This window comes from Brachycentrus maculatus, unplaced genomic scaffold, assembly GCF_059751285.1.
Source record: "Brachycentrus maculatus isolate JH-2025_06_01 unplaced genomic scaffold, ASM5975128v1 h1tg000799l, whole genome shotgun sequence".
NCBI classification, from domain to species: Eukaryota; Metazoa; Arthropoda; class Insecta; order Trichoptera; family Brachycentridae; genus Brachycentrus; species Brachycentrus maculatus.
This window is the reverse complement of record NW_028281527.1, coordinates 1-15,529: the sequence shown is the minus strand read 5'-3', so window position 1 is coordinate 15,529 and position 15,529 is coordinate 1. Positions and strand designations below refer to the sequence as shown.

Below are 15,529 nucleotides of genomic sequence, written 5' to 3'. Positions count from 1 at the left end.
TTTATAGTCTATATTCGAGTTTAGTTTTATATTTTTTCAATTTTGAAATTCGAATCCAATTTGGCAGTGTAAAAGTCTATTCATTGATCACCTGCTTATCTTATGATGAAAGAATCAATTTTGCAGTAGTAGATGGAAGTTTTAATTATATTCGAGTATCTTTTTGTAATTGAGAATAGTGTAATAGTGGCGAATTTCGAGTTATTTATGATTTAAAAATTGATTTAATCCATAATTTTAATTTGGCGCAATGATGAACATCGAAGAAAACAGTCTTCAAATGGAAAGCTAAAACGTATTCACTAACTACTTAAGCAGGATGCCAATAAAAGACCCTCATTTCTTTTCTTTTGATCTGGATGCTTTTCGAGCGCATGATCCATCGACTGCTCAAGACATCATTCGAAACCCCACCAAATACTACAGACTAATTCGAGCACACATGGAGAAAAATTTAGCAGGTGGGGTTGAAAAGAAAGAGTACATTTCTAAAATTGAGCATTTTACAATAAACTTCGAGGGTAATTTGGGCTCGAATTTTGTAACACCTCGAGGTCTCTCCAGTCGTATGGCGAATCAGCTTGTGGGCATTCAAGGCATTATTACTCGCATGGATTTGACTAAAAACCAACTTGAAAAGAGCGTGCACTGGTGCCAAAAGACAATGAGCCACGAAGTTAAATAGTATCCTGACACCTTCGCCCCTGAAAAGTAATTCGACCCCTCCAAGACCAAATTCATCAAGCGTTTCGACGAGAATAACAACCCCTTGGATTTTTAATTTGGGTTGAGCTCATTTAGAAACATACAGACCGTCGTGGTGCAAGAGCTTCCCGAAATGGCGCCTCCTGGACTGCTACCTCAATCAGTCACGGTCATCCTTCAAGGCAGGCATGTGAATGCAATAAAGCCAGGAGACAGAGTGCAGTTAATTGGAATTTACAAATTGATTCCGGGGGCTATGAGCAAATAAAAGGGGATCTTTCGCCCATTTTTCCTGTGTTTATCAGTAAGACCTCTTCATCAAGTGATCCAGATGAGCAAAATGACAGGAAGGATGCCATGCCCTGAAAACGAAATGTTCGATTTGTTTAGTCGATCAATTGCACCCTCGATTTACGGGCACGAACACTTGAAGAAGGCTGTACTACTGATGCTTTTGGGAGGATGTTAAAAGGTGCTTGAAAATGGAACACATCTCAGAGGCGACATCAACCTTTTGATGGTTGGAGATCCAGGGACCGCTAAGAGTCAGATGCTTCGTTGGATTCTCAGCACAGTCGATCTGGGGATTGGCACTACTGGAAGTGGAGCAAGTGGCGTCGGCTTAACAGCAGCGATAGTCAATGATCGAGAAACTGGCTAGAAGACTTTAGAGGCAGGAGCAATGGTGCTGGCAGATCGAGGATACGTATGCATCGATTAGTTCGATAAAATGAATGAAATAGATCGAGTGGCCGTCCATGAAGTAATGTAACAGCAGACAGTGACAATAGCAAAGGCTGGTATCCACTGCTCCTTGAATGCCAGATGCTCAGTGATTGCTGCAGCCAACCCTCTCTTCAGTGAGTACCAAAAAGATAAGCCTCCAACCAAAAATATAGGGATGCCGGATTCGCTGCTTTCCCGTTTTGATCTTATTTTTATTATCCTGGATGAGAAGGATGCGGAGAGAGACAGAAAGGTTGCCCAAAGAGTTTGCAGAAACCATCGATTCGCCCCCATCTCTTCGTCTTTCAACCTACAGTTTAACGAGGATGAGGAGTTCATTATTCAGCCTGTTGAGCCTCCATCCAAAGCAGAACAAGACGAGACATTTGAAAAAACTGCTGTTTTCAAGTCAGATAGTCGAAGCGAACTCCTCAACCAAACATTCTTAAAGAAATACATTACATACTGTAAGACTAAAATAACCCCTATTCTATCCGACCAGGCCATCACCTTACTGTCAGCTTTGTGGACGACTCTCAGGCAAAAGGACCATGAAGCCAAATAGATGTCACATCACAAGGTTCTCCCAATTACAATCAGGACTTATTAAACACTGATCAGGTTGAGCACAGCTCACGCCAAACTCAGGCAATCAAGTGTCGTCGAGCTCTATGATTGCATTGAAATATTTAGGCTGATGGTCTTTTGTTTGTACGGAGCGGAAAATGACCTTGACGAAGAACTTGAGCAATGCCTGAAAGAGCATGACCTCGACGTCGCGATGCCGGTAGGGAAGAAGAAGATTAAGCTCACAAACTTTAATGAAGCTGAATAGATTTATGATGACTCGGGTGAGGCCAACAACAGAAACCCAGCATACTGGAAGAAGGGCAAGAAGTAAGAAGAAGAGTTAATCAAAGGCATGGAGAAAATATAAATCAACAAAGATGAAAAACAAATAGAGCAGATCCTCAAAAAGTCAGAAGAAGTTGTCATTCCCCAAAGGGAAAAGAACTCGTAAACTTTCAAGGCCATCGTGACATTAAAAAACAAGAAGCGGGAGGATTATGTGACTGTCAAAGATTTGAAAGAGCATATGCTGGGGAAGCTGGGGAAACGAATCACCGAAAAGGACATCGACTTGAGCCTATTAGAATTGGATACAAGTGGAAAAATACACTTCATTGCAAATTAGGGCAAAATATATATTTGATGTTTGATTATTTGCATTTTATGCATCTTATATTTGTTTAGCATTCAAGACAGGTAATGCCTGCTCCATATCTTACTGAAGTTATAAAAAGAAATCAGCATTTGCATTTTTAGAAGTTCTTCGATGATTCTGGCAGCAAGGACATATTCTTCTGAGCAGTTGTTCCGGCAAACTGATTAACCAAACTAACTGTCAAATCATGAAACATTTCAGATATGTTCTATCCATTTTTAGCCGAGACCAAATAGTGCTTTATTTCATATTTTGAGGCCATTTGCTTGGCAAGTTTTATCGCTTATGAAGCATATTCACTTTCCTATTAAATGCTTTATTGAATCTTGATATTAGCGTTTGTATTGATCATTTACTCGGATAATTACTGTAAGCTTTAACCTATTGGCCCATTTTTTTACTTTCCACCCTCAGAATGATTTACTTATATCTTTTCGTCCTTATCTTGGTCTTTATTATTGTTCTTCTATATTTACTTTATATTGCCTTCCTTCGAATGATCTTCATTTTATTTTTGCTGCCCTTTGTGTTTGCTATTTTCTACTTATTTTGATTCTTTTAGTGGCCCTTCAATGCCTTTGATATCAGAAGAGTCAGCTCGCTTGATCTTAAGCAGGTCTGATTTATTACCAACCAGATAAGTACAGCTTGGAGGTATATTCTCTTCCACAGCCTTCCCTAAATAGTATTAGCACTTTTCTAAGGACTCGGGGTCCATGCAGTCGTAGATGCAAAGACATCCATTACAATTTTTATAATATGTGCTGGTTAAGGCTCGAAACTTTTATTGCCCAGCAGTATCCCAGATTTGCAAGCAATAGCTTTTGTTGTTGAGTTGCTCATTATGAGTATGGTAGTCGATTCCGACAGTGGCTTGATAGGCAGTAGGGAATTAGGAAGAGATCAGCCTGCAGAGCATGGAGCTCTTCCCCACAAACTGAGTGCCTACTAAAATAACTTTGAAGGCTTTTAAGGCTACTTCATGGGTCGAGTCATCCATATTAAGTCGATTTAAATATGATATTAATAAGAGAGGTGTTAAAAGTTATTTCAGGCTGATCTTAGTTTTGGCTCATTTGAAATCCGACAATTTGCTCTTTTGCAGCAGTTTCTATATATTCTTCATATTGGAACTTCCTGCTTTTTCCTCCTTCTTCTCGACTTCATATGATTTCATGGGTATGAGTTCGGTTATATCCCGGATTTTCCTCTTTTGATGTCTCACCCAGTATATCTCGATGACGATGAAGCTGACAAAAAAGTAGAGGGCGAACAAGCTGATTAGTGAAGACCCAAAGTTATCTGAGACCTACCCATATAATATAATACCGTACATTCGAAGAGGCAGACTTATAGGCTTTATAGGATTAGATGTAGGATTCGATAATGTCAATGGTCAATTTCATCGTGATGTTCTGTCCATACATGAGAGATAAAAACCCATTGGTTTTGTGTTGCAATTCGGCAAATCCTGTGTTGTTTTTTATAAACTTATTCATTTTGTGGATGGCAGTCTCATATGGAATGTTTATCTCTTAGTTAAACTACGGCAAGCATTCATAGTGCCTGCATAGATACTAGTACCGCATTGTATTGATCAATTATGTGAATTATTCGAATTAAGGAAGCGACTCTTCGAGGAATGTGTGGCTCAAAAAGCTCTCAGTCTGCTCATACTTGCTGATGAGCTTTAAATAGTTGGAAGGGTCAGTTTACTTTGTGATAATGTGGCTGATGAAGTAGTTGGCTCCCGCTGCGAAATATACCTGCTTTTGTAAGATCTTGCTTAGGGTTTACACTGAGTTTACTAAATTCACCTCCTCTTTTAAAAAGAAGTAAAGGGTGAATGACAGGATCTGAACCAGTAGAATAATGCTTACGATTATGAATGGGATGAAATATCTCTTAGGTAGGATTATTTGGGAGGCGAAATTCCTCTTTTTGGGATTTTAAGAATTTTACTGGTCCTCTCCCTCGAAGGTATCTCCCTGTATTCGGTTGGTTATGCTCATATCCTCCATGAAGCCTCGAACAGAGTTTTCCTTGCTCGATAGATTTCCGGGGAGGAAGCTTTGATTTGATTTTTAGTTGATTGAAGCAAAGCTCATTTGTTTCTTGGAATGAGACTGATGATCGAATAAATGGTCTCCGCCGACATAACGGCGAAGGTACTCAGTGGCCTAATTAATAAAAATGCTAGAGGCATTGACGATAGATATAGCATAAACAGCCTAAAATTATATCGTCTTCAAGACTCTCATCGTCATTATGACCATGATGGAAACTGCGATAACAATCACAGCCATAACCAATTTGAGACTAATTTCAATAGCCCTGTTGTTTGAATTCAGGTTTTTAGTCTACTCGATGAAGTTCTCAATGTAGAGGTCAGAGGACCCTGAGAGCAATTATTTCATAATGATTTGAAAGTTCACCAAGGAGTAATCCATCACGGAAAATATGAAGTAGTATAAATTCATGTACACCTCTCCAGATAGTTCACTCAGGGACGATTGTGTGGTCTTTGGTTGGTCTTGGATTCGACTGCGCGACTATCCTTATTGATAGATCTTTCGGCTGTAGGTTTATTTGTTGTACTTGGAAAGTTTTTACGCTGTCTGCTGCAATTCGAGAGTCAGTTGCGAAAATTCGTAGATCTGTGTTGATGGTGGCTGGGGGTATTGATAGCGAAAGAATAACTCATATCTGCTCCCCATTATCATGGCCTCGTTTTGCGCGTAGTAATGCCTTTCAACTAAGCGAAAAGTGGTCAATATTTCATTTTCTAAAAGGGAGATCTGGCGGATCTGATACATCATATACCCTTCTACACCAAAGCCGAAAAGAAGCAGAGTCAGAACAGAAATAAAGAGGAATCTAAAGAGTCTCCGATTGAGTTTTTCGGAGCTGGCCCATACAGATTTGAAATAAAAGGAGAGGTTGGTTTCAAAATCAGCAAACTTCATGTTGAATAGTGAGAATATTTTTTCGCCCATCAGCTACGCGCTTTCATAATCAAATTATAATTAATGAGCTTGCTCAAATTTAAAGTGCTCTTCTTCTTCTGAAATTAAATTAATTCCTGTATTTTTGGCTGCATAAAAATCTATCTTTTCGTTATTCTCGGACTTAAGCTGCAAAATGAGATCGTATTCGTAAAATGCATCTTCATGAACCAGGTATTTTGTGAGCTTCTTCTCCTCGATGTTCCTCTATGATTCGTCAAATTTTTCGAATGAGAAGTTAGGCTTCTGCCTGCTCATATCGAATAACTCGCGATCTATTTTGTCCTTGTCATCGAAATGCTGAGAGTAGTGGACAAACATCGTGTTGATTTCGATGACCTAAGATAGAAACATCCCTATTTCGATCAAATTGCCAGAGTTCGAGTTAATGAACATGCAGTTGCTCCAATTGTAATACTGATCGTTGATGACTTTGAGGTGGCCCTCCAGATGAATTTTGCTCGTCAAGCAGTCATAGGCAAGTTTTAAGTTCATTTCAAGGGGCAGACAGTAGTTATCATGATGCGAGATGATCGTTTTTCGCTCGAAATGGTAAAGTTATTCCCCGCTGTTGCTCAGAAGATTTGGTTCAATCACATTTTCATGAAACTCCCGGTAACACTTCGGGATTAGTGTTGACACCTTTTGACGCTTCACGGATTTGCGTTCAAAACCTAAGATCTTCTTCACATTGTAGCCAATTTCTTCAATAGTCATGAAGGTTTCAGGGCTCAAATCGATCGATAGATATATTTTTTATTCTGCGCTTAGGTGGTGATGCACTTCGGGAAATAGCCAGTACTGCTTTGAGATTTAATTGGCCCCGGACACATCTCGTTCGACAGCCCACAGGTACTCAATATAGCTCATCATGAAATAAGTGCAGAGAACTTTTGTTTTGCTGATTTTTTCTTTCAGTTAGCGGCGCGAAACTAAAAGTTTATCGATGCTTGCCAGCAAAGTACTCTAATTGACTTCATGCTTACCCTCTCTAATAGCTTAAACGACCTTCCAAGTTTGTATGTAGTCTCTGATGCATTTTATCATTTGGCGACTAAGTAGTTATGTCTGCAAAAAGTCTTAAAAATAAAGTGAAGTGTAGATTTCATACTGGCGAAAGATATGGGCCTCGAAATCGGCTTAAAATTTAAGGACCAACAATTGCTGGAACTTCATAAACGGGTAGTTGAATAAGGAAAGTTCTTCCTTAATAATGTTTTTTGCAATTTAAATGTATTTTTTTGTGGTAATAGGCTGCTTGTAAATTTTGAGCATGATTTGAGCCTTGAGGAGGGCTGCAGTGCAGGATTATGAAATTTGAGGGTCAATAATTGATTACATTTTTTAAGCTAGCATCAGAAGCATTGCATCGTTCGAAGCTTTCACAGCAGTTTCACGTTTTTTATTCGAAACATTTGACTTATTTTACTTTGGATTCTATCCTGAGTCCTCTTGATGATTCTTCTCCTGCTTTGAATCCATTATTTCTTCAAGGGTGGCTTAGTAATTCTTATTGTAGGCAACTCCAAACTTGTAGCTGAGTATCTTATAGCAGAACTTCAGTCCTTCAGCATCAGCCTTGATGGTTGACACTTATATTTTGGAAGTTTTGTGGTTTACGATGGTATAAAGCAACTGTGACAACCCTATTGCAAGTAGATGCTGGTAGAAATATTCGACACGTTCGCCCATCCCCATGATGAAGATATTCCTCAAAAAGTACGAAATCGCTAGTAAATAAAATCTCATGTGCAGTTCCTTCGACGATTATTGGCGGGAGACCGAAAATGATTTGCAGAGCATAACCAGTGAAGTAACAACCAACGAAACTATGTGTGCAATCATTTATTGCCCAGGAAACCAGTTGCTTGAGTTTAGAATCAGCACACAGCTCGAAACCATTGCAATATAATGCAAAAGTTTATTACAATTGTGGGTCTCTGCATAGAAGTTGCTAGACGCGAAGTTCATTTCTGATGTTGAGAGCACATCTATAATCATAGAAACTGCTATCAGAGCATAGCACACGATGCTGATTCCAAAATCTTAGCTGCTTCTATTTAATGCAACAATGATTACGATGTATAAAAGCTTAATCACATTGATTTGGCAAGTAGCGCGAAGGGCTAAGTTCAAGACTAAAATGATGAGCATTGATAGTGGGGTTGTTAGGATGTTATACTAGAACATTTGCTGAAGGTTTGGAAGGCTTTAGGAGATTTTTGGCATCGTGATGAAATATAAGAAGATAAACAAAGAAGAGAGAAGGAAATAGATTTCGAGAAATTCAGGATTTTTTGAGGAAGTGATGAATACATTAGTGAAAAGTATCGAGAAAGAAGACCTTGGCTTTGGCGATATTCTTTTCATTTCTATGAATTGTATATAATATTGCGTGAATAGCACATAACTTTTACTTATCAGGTTTAAATACAATTAATGTTTGTCTTGATTATAATTATATAAAGAGTAGATGAAAAGTAATAAAAGGAAAGTCAACTAAACTCAGAAATATTAAGACTCTTTGAATGAATCGCTGCTTAGTGAAAAGGATTCCATCATCAATGCGATGGAAATCGACTCTTCCCAGCAAAAAAAATAAGAACTGAAGTAAACCATCGATGCCAAGGGCAACAAAGGCACAAAAAAAAAGAACAAAAACGAGGAAAAAGACAAAAAGCCATAGAAAGTATGGTCCATTTATAAAAAGTTTTTCAAGTACACTCTAAAGAGGTGGAAGATGGCATTATTCTGTTTGTTTATTGCCATGTTGTCAGGATTAGTGAACAGCCTGTTTCCTTTGATGTTGGGATCGCTTCTCGATATCATTATTCAGTAGACTAACGCTGAAAATTCTGATCAGCAAGAAAAATTCCAAGAGTAACTCAAAAGTGCGATGATTTCTCTTGGGATTCTTACTGCTATTATTGGGGTCGTCTCATTTGCACGATTTTATTACCTACAGAATTTTCAGCAACGGCTGGGCATTGATCTGAAGCAGGAAATATATAGCGTCTTCATTAAGAATGACATTTACTTTTTTGAAGTCAACCAATCTAATGCCCTGGTCAGCAGAATCACGAACGATGTTAATCAGGCTAAATCCGCAATAAGCAACAATCTGACTTTTATGCTCAGGAATTTGGTCTCCATCCTCAGCAGTCTGATTATTCTCATGATAATGAGCTGGAAGCTGACTCTTTTCCTCGTTGCAATGATTCCGATATATATTTATGTGAATTGGGCATATGCAACCAAGGCAAAAAAGTTGATAAAAATTCGACAAGACATTGAAGCTGAGATATCCCAGCATATTGGTTAGAAGTTTCTAGGGATAAGTGTCATTAAATCGTTTGGCACGGAGGACAAGGAAATTGAAAAGTATAACTAATTCACTTAAAACACATTTAAAGTTGAATAGAGTCGCATTCTTTATCAATCTTTCCAGAACTCAATAAGTAGTGTGCTTCCATCTATCGGGGCTCTCTTGGTTTTGGTCTACGCGGGAGTTAAACTTTTGGAGAACAGTCCCTAACTCACTGCAGGAGAGCTAACATCCTTTATTCTCTACTGCAACATCTTATCCTCATCTTCGATGGGAGTCTCCTCGACCTATTCAAATATAATCAATGGCTTATCAGCGATCCAGAAGGTTCTAGAAATGTTGGAGTATAAGCGCCTTATTAATGAAGACATAGGCAAGAAGATTGTCTTAAATGGAGCCATGGAGTTCCGAAATGTTCAGTTTCGATATCCGAACACCCCTCAGCTCATCTTTGAAAATTTAAGTTTCACAATTCGTAAAGGAGAATATGTCGCGTTTATTGGGCAAAGTGGATCCGGAAAATCGACGATTACCAAGCTTATTCAAGGCTTCTATGCGATTGAAGGTGGCAAAATATACTACAACGATGATATTGAAGGAGATTCGCAATAAATCAATATCAAATGTTTAAGATCTCAAATTGGCGTCGTAAACCAAGAAGGGACCATCTTTTCAGGCACCATTGAAGACAATATTACATATGGCCTCGAAAGTTACACTGAATAAGAACTTGAAGAAGCATCTAGAAAGGCGGGCTGTTTATAATTCATCTTAAATCCAGAGTTATTCTCTGAAGGGTTTAAATCACAGGTGGGATAAAGAGGAAATAAAGTCAGTGGAGGGCAGAAACAAAGAATAGCAATTGCTCGCGCATTGATGAAAAAGCCTCAAATCCTCATATTCGATGAGGCAACTTCCGCATTGGATTCCCATAGCGAAACAATTGTTCAAAATTCTATCTAATAGCTGGCCCAAAGCACTAACATTACCATAATCGTAATTGCACATCGGCTGTCGACAGTGATAAACTGCGACCGGCTTTACGTGATGAAGGAAGGCGTGGTAATCGAGTAGGGCACCCACAAGAACTTACTAAAAGAAAAGGGTTATTACTACTCACTAATTAAGAAGCAATTGCATGAGAAGTCGGAGGAGAGCGAAGAAAGTATAACTGCTCCTGAGTGATTAGATCAATAATTTGTCAATCAAACTTGAATATAAGCAAATGATAAATATTTAGCACTAAAAATAAATTGTACTTTACAATTGTCCATGGGTTCAATCGCACTTTGCATGACTATTAATTGAATTTATATCATATCTTACATGAATAAGCTCATTTTCAACAGAGGATTCTTTAATTTTGGGATCTCCAAATTCAAAGATCATATCACGAAGGATGTGCTCTCAAATGTGGCACCGCAGCTTCATCCTCCCCAAGTCGTGAGCACTGAGGAGAGAGAAAAGTTTCGACACGAAAATAAAATAAAATTTAAACGCAACCCTAAGTAGCTGGATTAAGACTGGGTCAGAGATTTCCACAACCGGGTCTACACAGAAAAAGAAGCCATGACTGAGGCATCGAGATGCATGAAGTGTGCTGATAGCCCTTGCCAGAAGGCTTGCTCGACAGGAATCGACATTCGCTCGTTCATTTATCAAATTCAAAACCAAAACTACTATGGGGCTGCAAAAACGATTCTCTCTGACAACCCTCTTGGCCTTTCTTGTGGGGGGTTATGCCCTGTTAGCGAGTTATGTGCATCAACATGCAATGCTTATTGGCTGTAAGGAGGCACAATCGAAATCGGAAAATTGCAAGAATTTGCATGCAAGATCTTCAAAGAAATGAAAGTGAAACAAATCAGGGATCCAGATCTGAAACCCTTGGACTAAAGAGTTGTAAACACCAAAATAGCATTAATTGGAGCAGGTTCTGCGTCGCTTTCTTGTGCTGCGTTTTTAGGGAGGTTAGGGTACAACAATGTGCACATCTATGAGAAAAACGACTACTCTGGAGGCCTCATTAACTCAGAAATTCCCCCCAACCGATCCAACTACGAAGATGTCCAATGGTAATTGAGTATGGTCGAAGAACTTGGGGTGAAAATATTCTATAACAAAGCATTCGGCAAGGATATAACTGAGCAATCCTTAAAGGAAGATGGTTACTAAGTCATCTTTGTCGGTTCGGGGCTAACTTCGCCCAAAACTGAACTCGGAAAGGATGCATACTTGCTTCCAAATGTTTTCTCATCCAAAACATTCCTACCAAACATATGCGAGAATGTCAAGATGTCAAAAAGTCAATAAAAAATATTTAAATTGAAGGGCCATGTTATTGTGCTCGGAATCGGAGATACAGCTTTAGATTGTGCTAGGTCAGCACTAAGAGTCGGCGCTGATCATGTTTCGGTGGTCTTTCGAAGAGGATTCAATGATGCCAGAGCTAATTAGTAAATTCTGCAGCCTGCGACTTACGACAAAATCAATTTCATATCGAATTTAACCCCCAAGTCAGTCATAAAGGACAAGAATATCGCAGTCGGAATGTAGTTCGACCAGTTCTTCGTGAACAATAATGGAGACTATGAGCTAACTGGATAGACAATTAAGTTCAAGTGCGATTACGTAATAAGTGCGTTCGGCTCCAAAAACGAACAGGCCGAAATATAGTCTCTTATTAAGGACGGCAACAAAAAAATATCAATCAATCGGACGACCATGCAGAATCGAGAAAAACCGCATATCTTTGCGGGAGGGGATATCATAGGGACTCAAAATTTAGTAGATGCCGTGAATGATGGAAAGGTTGCGAGTTGGTTCATGCACAAGCACATTGGCAAGAAGTATGGCATAGACTACGGAGATAAACCTGAACTTCCGAGGTTCTTTACAGAAATTGATTTGGTTGATATTTCGACTGAAATGGCTGGCATTAAGTTTAACAATCCGTTTGGGTTGGCTTCTGCTCCTCCGGCTACTTCCTATCCGATGATCCGAAGAGCATTTGAACTAGGGTGGGGATTTTCCTTGACCAAAACATTTGTCCTCGACAAAGATGAAATCGTAAATGTTGCCCCACGCATTTTCAAGGCCACAAACGATCCCCTCAGGAAATAGCCCTCATTCTCAAACATTGAGCTAATTTCATAGAAGAAGGCCCGTTATTGGGTGGAAGGAGCCTTGGAATTGAAAAAGGATTTCCCAGACAAAATAATCATTGGCTCTATCATGGCTTCTTTTGAGCAGAAGGACTGGTAGTAGCTTGCCAAGATGAGTTAGATTGCCAAATTTGATATTCTTGAACTAAACTTGTCCTGCAATCATGGAATGCCTGATAAAGGAATGGGTCGAGCATGCTCGGATGTGCCTGAAGTCGTCGAAGACATCGTCAGGTGGGTCAAAACATACTATTCAGGGCCAGTTTTTGTTAAACTATCCCCAAACTCAACCATCACCTAAAAAATAACGGAATCAACACTCAAAGCAGGAGGAGCAGGTGTATCTGCTACTAACACGATGTATTCATTTATGGACCCTGAGCATAACATGGAGCCTTACCCTGCAGTCGGCCCAAAAAAACAAACTTTCTTCGGAGGAGCATGTGGCTCTGTGCTGAGGCCAATATCTTTAAGAGTTGCAGTAAATATAGCTTGCGATCCTAAATTAGAGAAAGCGTAACTGATGGCGACAGGCGGAATAATTAATGCTCAACACGCTTTATCCTACGCGAAGTTCGGAAGATGTTCAGTGTTTCAAATAGCGTCAGCCGTTCAGTAGCAGGACTTCGGGATTATTGAAGATTTAAATTCAGGATTGAAAGCCCTTCTGTATTTAATGAAGAGAGATGACTTGATAAAGAAAGGATGGAAGGGACAGAGTCCTCCAGTTCACTCAGTCCAGCAATTGAAAAAATTCAAGAACAATTTTGACATGTGGGCGCTTGGATAAAAGCCAACCTCCGTCAAAATTAGCGAGGTTCCGACATTAAAAGATGTTCGAGGGAAAGGCGTGAAATCCATCGAACACATTAATCACATGTCGAATTAGCAAAAATTCCCAGTTATCACAGATGACTTGTGCGTAAATTGTGGAAAATGCTATATGACTTGTTTGGATTCAGGCTATCAAGCAATCACCTTTAATTCGAATACTCACAAACCAGAAATAACGGCTGATTGCACTGGGTGTGGCCTTTGTTTTGCAGTCTGTCCAATCCCTGGAGCACTCTAATATGGCGATCGACCACTTGCGTTTCCTTACTCACCAAATAGAGGCACAGAGTATTTTGTCTGATCGAATATCAAAATAATAGGCATCCCTATTTAACAAAGCATACCATAATACAGAATAAATTATCCATAACACATAAAACTAATACAATTATAATCAATTATAATTATAATTGAGTTTGAAAGAAGAATTTCTGCACAAATCAAGTTATCCAAATCGGAGAGAGATACTATTGCATGAATAAATATTTAATTTTTTAAGGATATTTAAACAAAGATTAATTAACTTAAAATATATCATTCACATACTCCAATTTGTAGCAATGAATCGAAGAGCAGGCACAACAAAGCATGTCAAATAATAAATCTAGTTCATGAACGACGGCGAGGTGGATGACGACTATCTGTAAGATGACTATGACGATTGTACCAATATTTATATGCAGAATAATGGGATATCATCGAGCACGTGGCATTGGTCATGAACATCAATACCAAGAAATCTGCCGAAATCTTATAGTTATGCGGCTTCGATGGAAACGCTGCGATCGACAAAATTACCGAGGAGAACGAAAAAGAAAGGCAGAAAGAAGAAGCCAAGCAAAAGAAAAAGTAAGTGAAACAGAAAAAAATATAATAAGATAAGTAAAAATAGAAGAAGACTGCTGAAACTCATAATCTAGAGAAAAGGACATCCTCCGATTCAGCTTCATACCAAAAGTATGATTAACCGCAGATTTTGAGCAGAAGGAAAACATCACAGATCGTTGAAGAGTATCAGACCACCCATTACAACGAAGATTATCCCAATCTCTAAGTTAAAAAGAAGGTTGAGCCATCCCGCACTCTGAACATCGTCGTGGTTGGACACGTCGACTCAGGAAAATCAACCCTGGTGGGCAAGCTGATGCACATGATTGAGTTGGTCTCCCGGAAGGAAATCCATAAGAATTAAAAGTAGGCAAAAGAAATGGGCAAGTAGTCATTCAAGTATGCATGGATCACTGACGAAACAGAATAAGAAAGGAAGAGGGGCATTACTATCGATGTGGGGGTAAAAAAAATTGTCCTGCAAGATCGCAACATCGTGTTTCTAGATTCTCCAGGTCATCGAGACTTCATCCCGAATATGATTACAGGAGCAGCACAAGCAGATTATGCAATTCTAGTCATCGATGTCACTCATTTCGACTCAACATTTGTGAGTGGAGGCCAGACCAAGGAGCACGCCTACATTGTAAAATCATTGGGAGTGCAGACCATCATAGTTGCAGTAAATAAAATGGACGAAGTCAACTGGAACCCCTAAGCCTTTTAGCTCATCAAAAAGAAGCTCAACTTTTACTTATTTGGTATTGGGTTCCATTAAGATCACATCATATACTTACCAATTAGTGCTTACTATGGGATCAATATCGACCAATCAAAAACCAAGGAGTTGATTTCCAATTAGAAGGTCTACAAAGACACTTTTGTCAATATTCTGCAGTAGCTGCCTTTGCCCATACGGCCGGTGAATAAGCCTTTGAGGATTAACATTACAAACTGTTACGACTCTCCAATGGGCAAGTTGAAAGGACATTGCATTTCAGGTAAAATAGAAGGTGGCATTTTGCATAGAGATGCCAAACTGGTCATCTTGCCCCAAGACTGCCAATGCATCATTAAAGATATACTAATCGGCAACGAAAAAGTAAAAGAGGCAGTTGTAGGAGACAATGTTGATGTGCAGATCAAGTTGATCGATGAGACCTATTTTGAGACGATTCGGCATGGAAACGTACTATCCTCTTTAGAATTGTCTATTCCTGTCACGAAGCATTTCGTCATGGAGGCCATGGCTCTGGAGTTAGATATGCCGATTCTCAAAGGCACTGCTGTGATGGCGTACATCGGCTCCAACAAAACAACAGCCCGCATCACCAAAATAAACTGCAAATACGATCCGAAGACTGGCACCATCATTAAAAGAAACTGCAAAGCCATAAAATCTAATGACTGCATGGAGATCTAAGTTGAAACCGATGACTATGTGTGCGTCGAGAAATTCTCAAACTCCAAGATATTCGGGAGAGTAATTCTCAGGGAAAAGAAGGAAACTCTCTGTGTTGGCACCGTGACACTGATCAAGTGAAGCATAGTATCCTTCATTCATGAAATCAAAGTATTCATCAAATAAATATACATGCAGCAGTATTTTATTCTTATATTTAAATTTGACAATCAAGTATAAATTGCCCTTCAAGTGTATATTTTGGGGTTGGGGTTGGGGTTGGGGTTGGGGTTGGGGTTGGGGTTGGGGTTGGGA

General features: G+C 39.3%; 2 protein-coding genes across 2 annotated transcripts; both read left to right on the top strand.

Moving 5' to 3' along the window:
- Positions 1 to 269: 269 nt before the first annotated feature.
- On the top strand, positions 270 to 2,620 carry LOC148300183 (uncharacterized). The gene is made up of 2 exons (XM_088275136.1): positions 270 to 1,169; positions 1,497 to 2,620. The coding sequence occupies exons 1-2, from the start codon at positions 1,037 to 1,039 to the stop codon at positions 1,994 to 1,996; spliced, it is 633 nt and encodes a 210-aa protein (XP_088131262.1). The 5' UTR covers positions 270 to 1,036; the 3' UTR covers positions 1,997 to 2,620.
- Positions 2,621 to 14,782: 12,162 nt separating this feature from the next.
- LOC148300182 (uncharacterized) lies at positions 14,783 to 15,235 on the top strand. Its single transcript, XM_088275134.1, has one exon. The coding sequence runs from the start codon at positions 14,783 to 14,785 to the stop codon at positions 15,233 to 15,235; it is 453 nt and encodes a 150-aa protein (XP_088131260.1).
- The last annotated feature ends 294 nt before the right edge of the window (positions 15,236 to 15,529 follow it).

Coding starts and splice junctions, on each gene's coding strand:
- LOC148300183 (XM_088275136.1), top strand. CDS start 1,037: ATGAGCAAAATGACAGGAAGGATGCCATGCCCTGAAAACGAAATGTTC. Junction 1,170..1,496: donor ACTGATGCTTTTGGGAGGAT/GTTAAAAGGTGC, acceptor CAGTGACAATAG/CAAAGGCTGGTATCCACTGC.
- LOC148300182 (XM_088275134.1), top strand. CDS start 14,783: ATGGGCAAGTTGAAAGGACATTGCATTTCAGGTAAAATAGAAGGTGGC.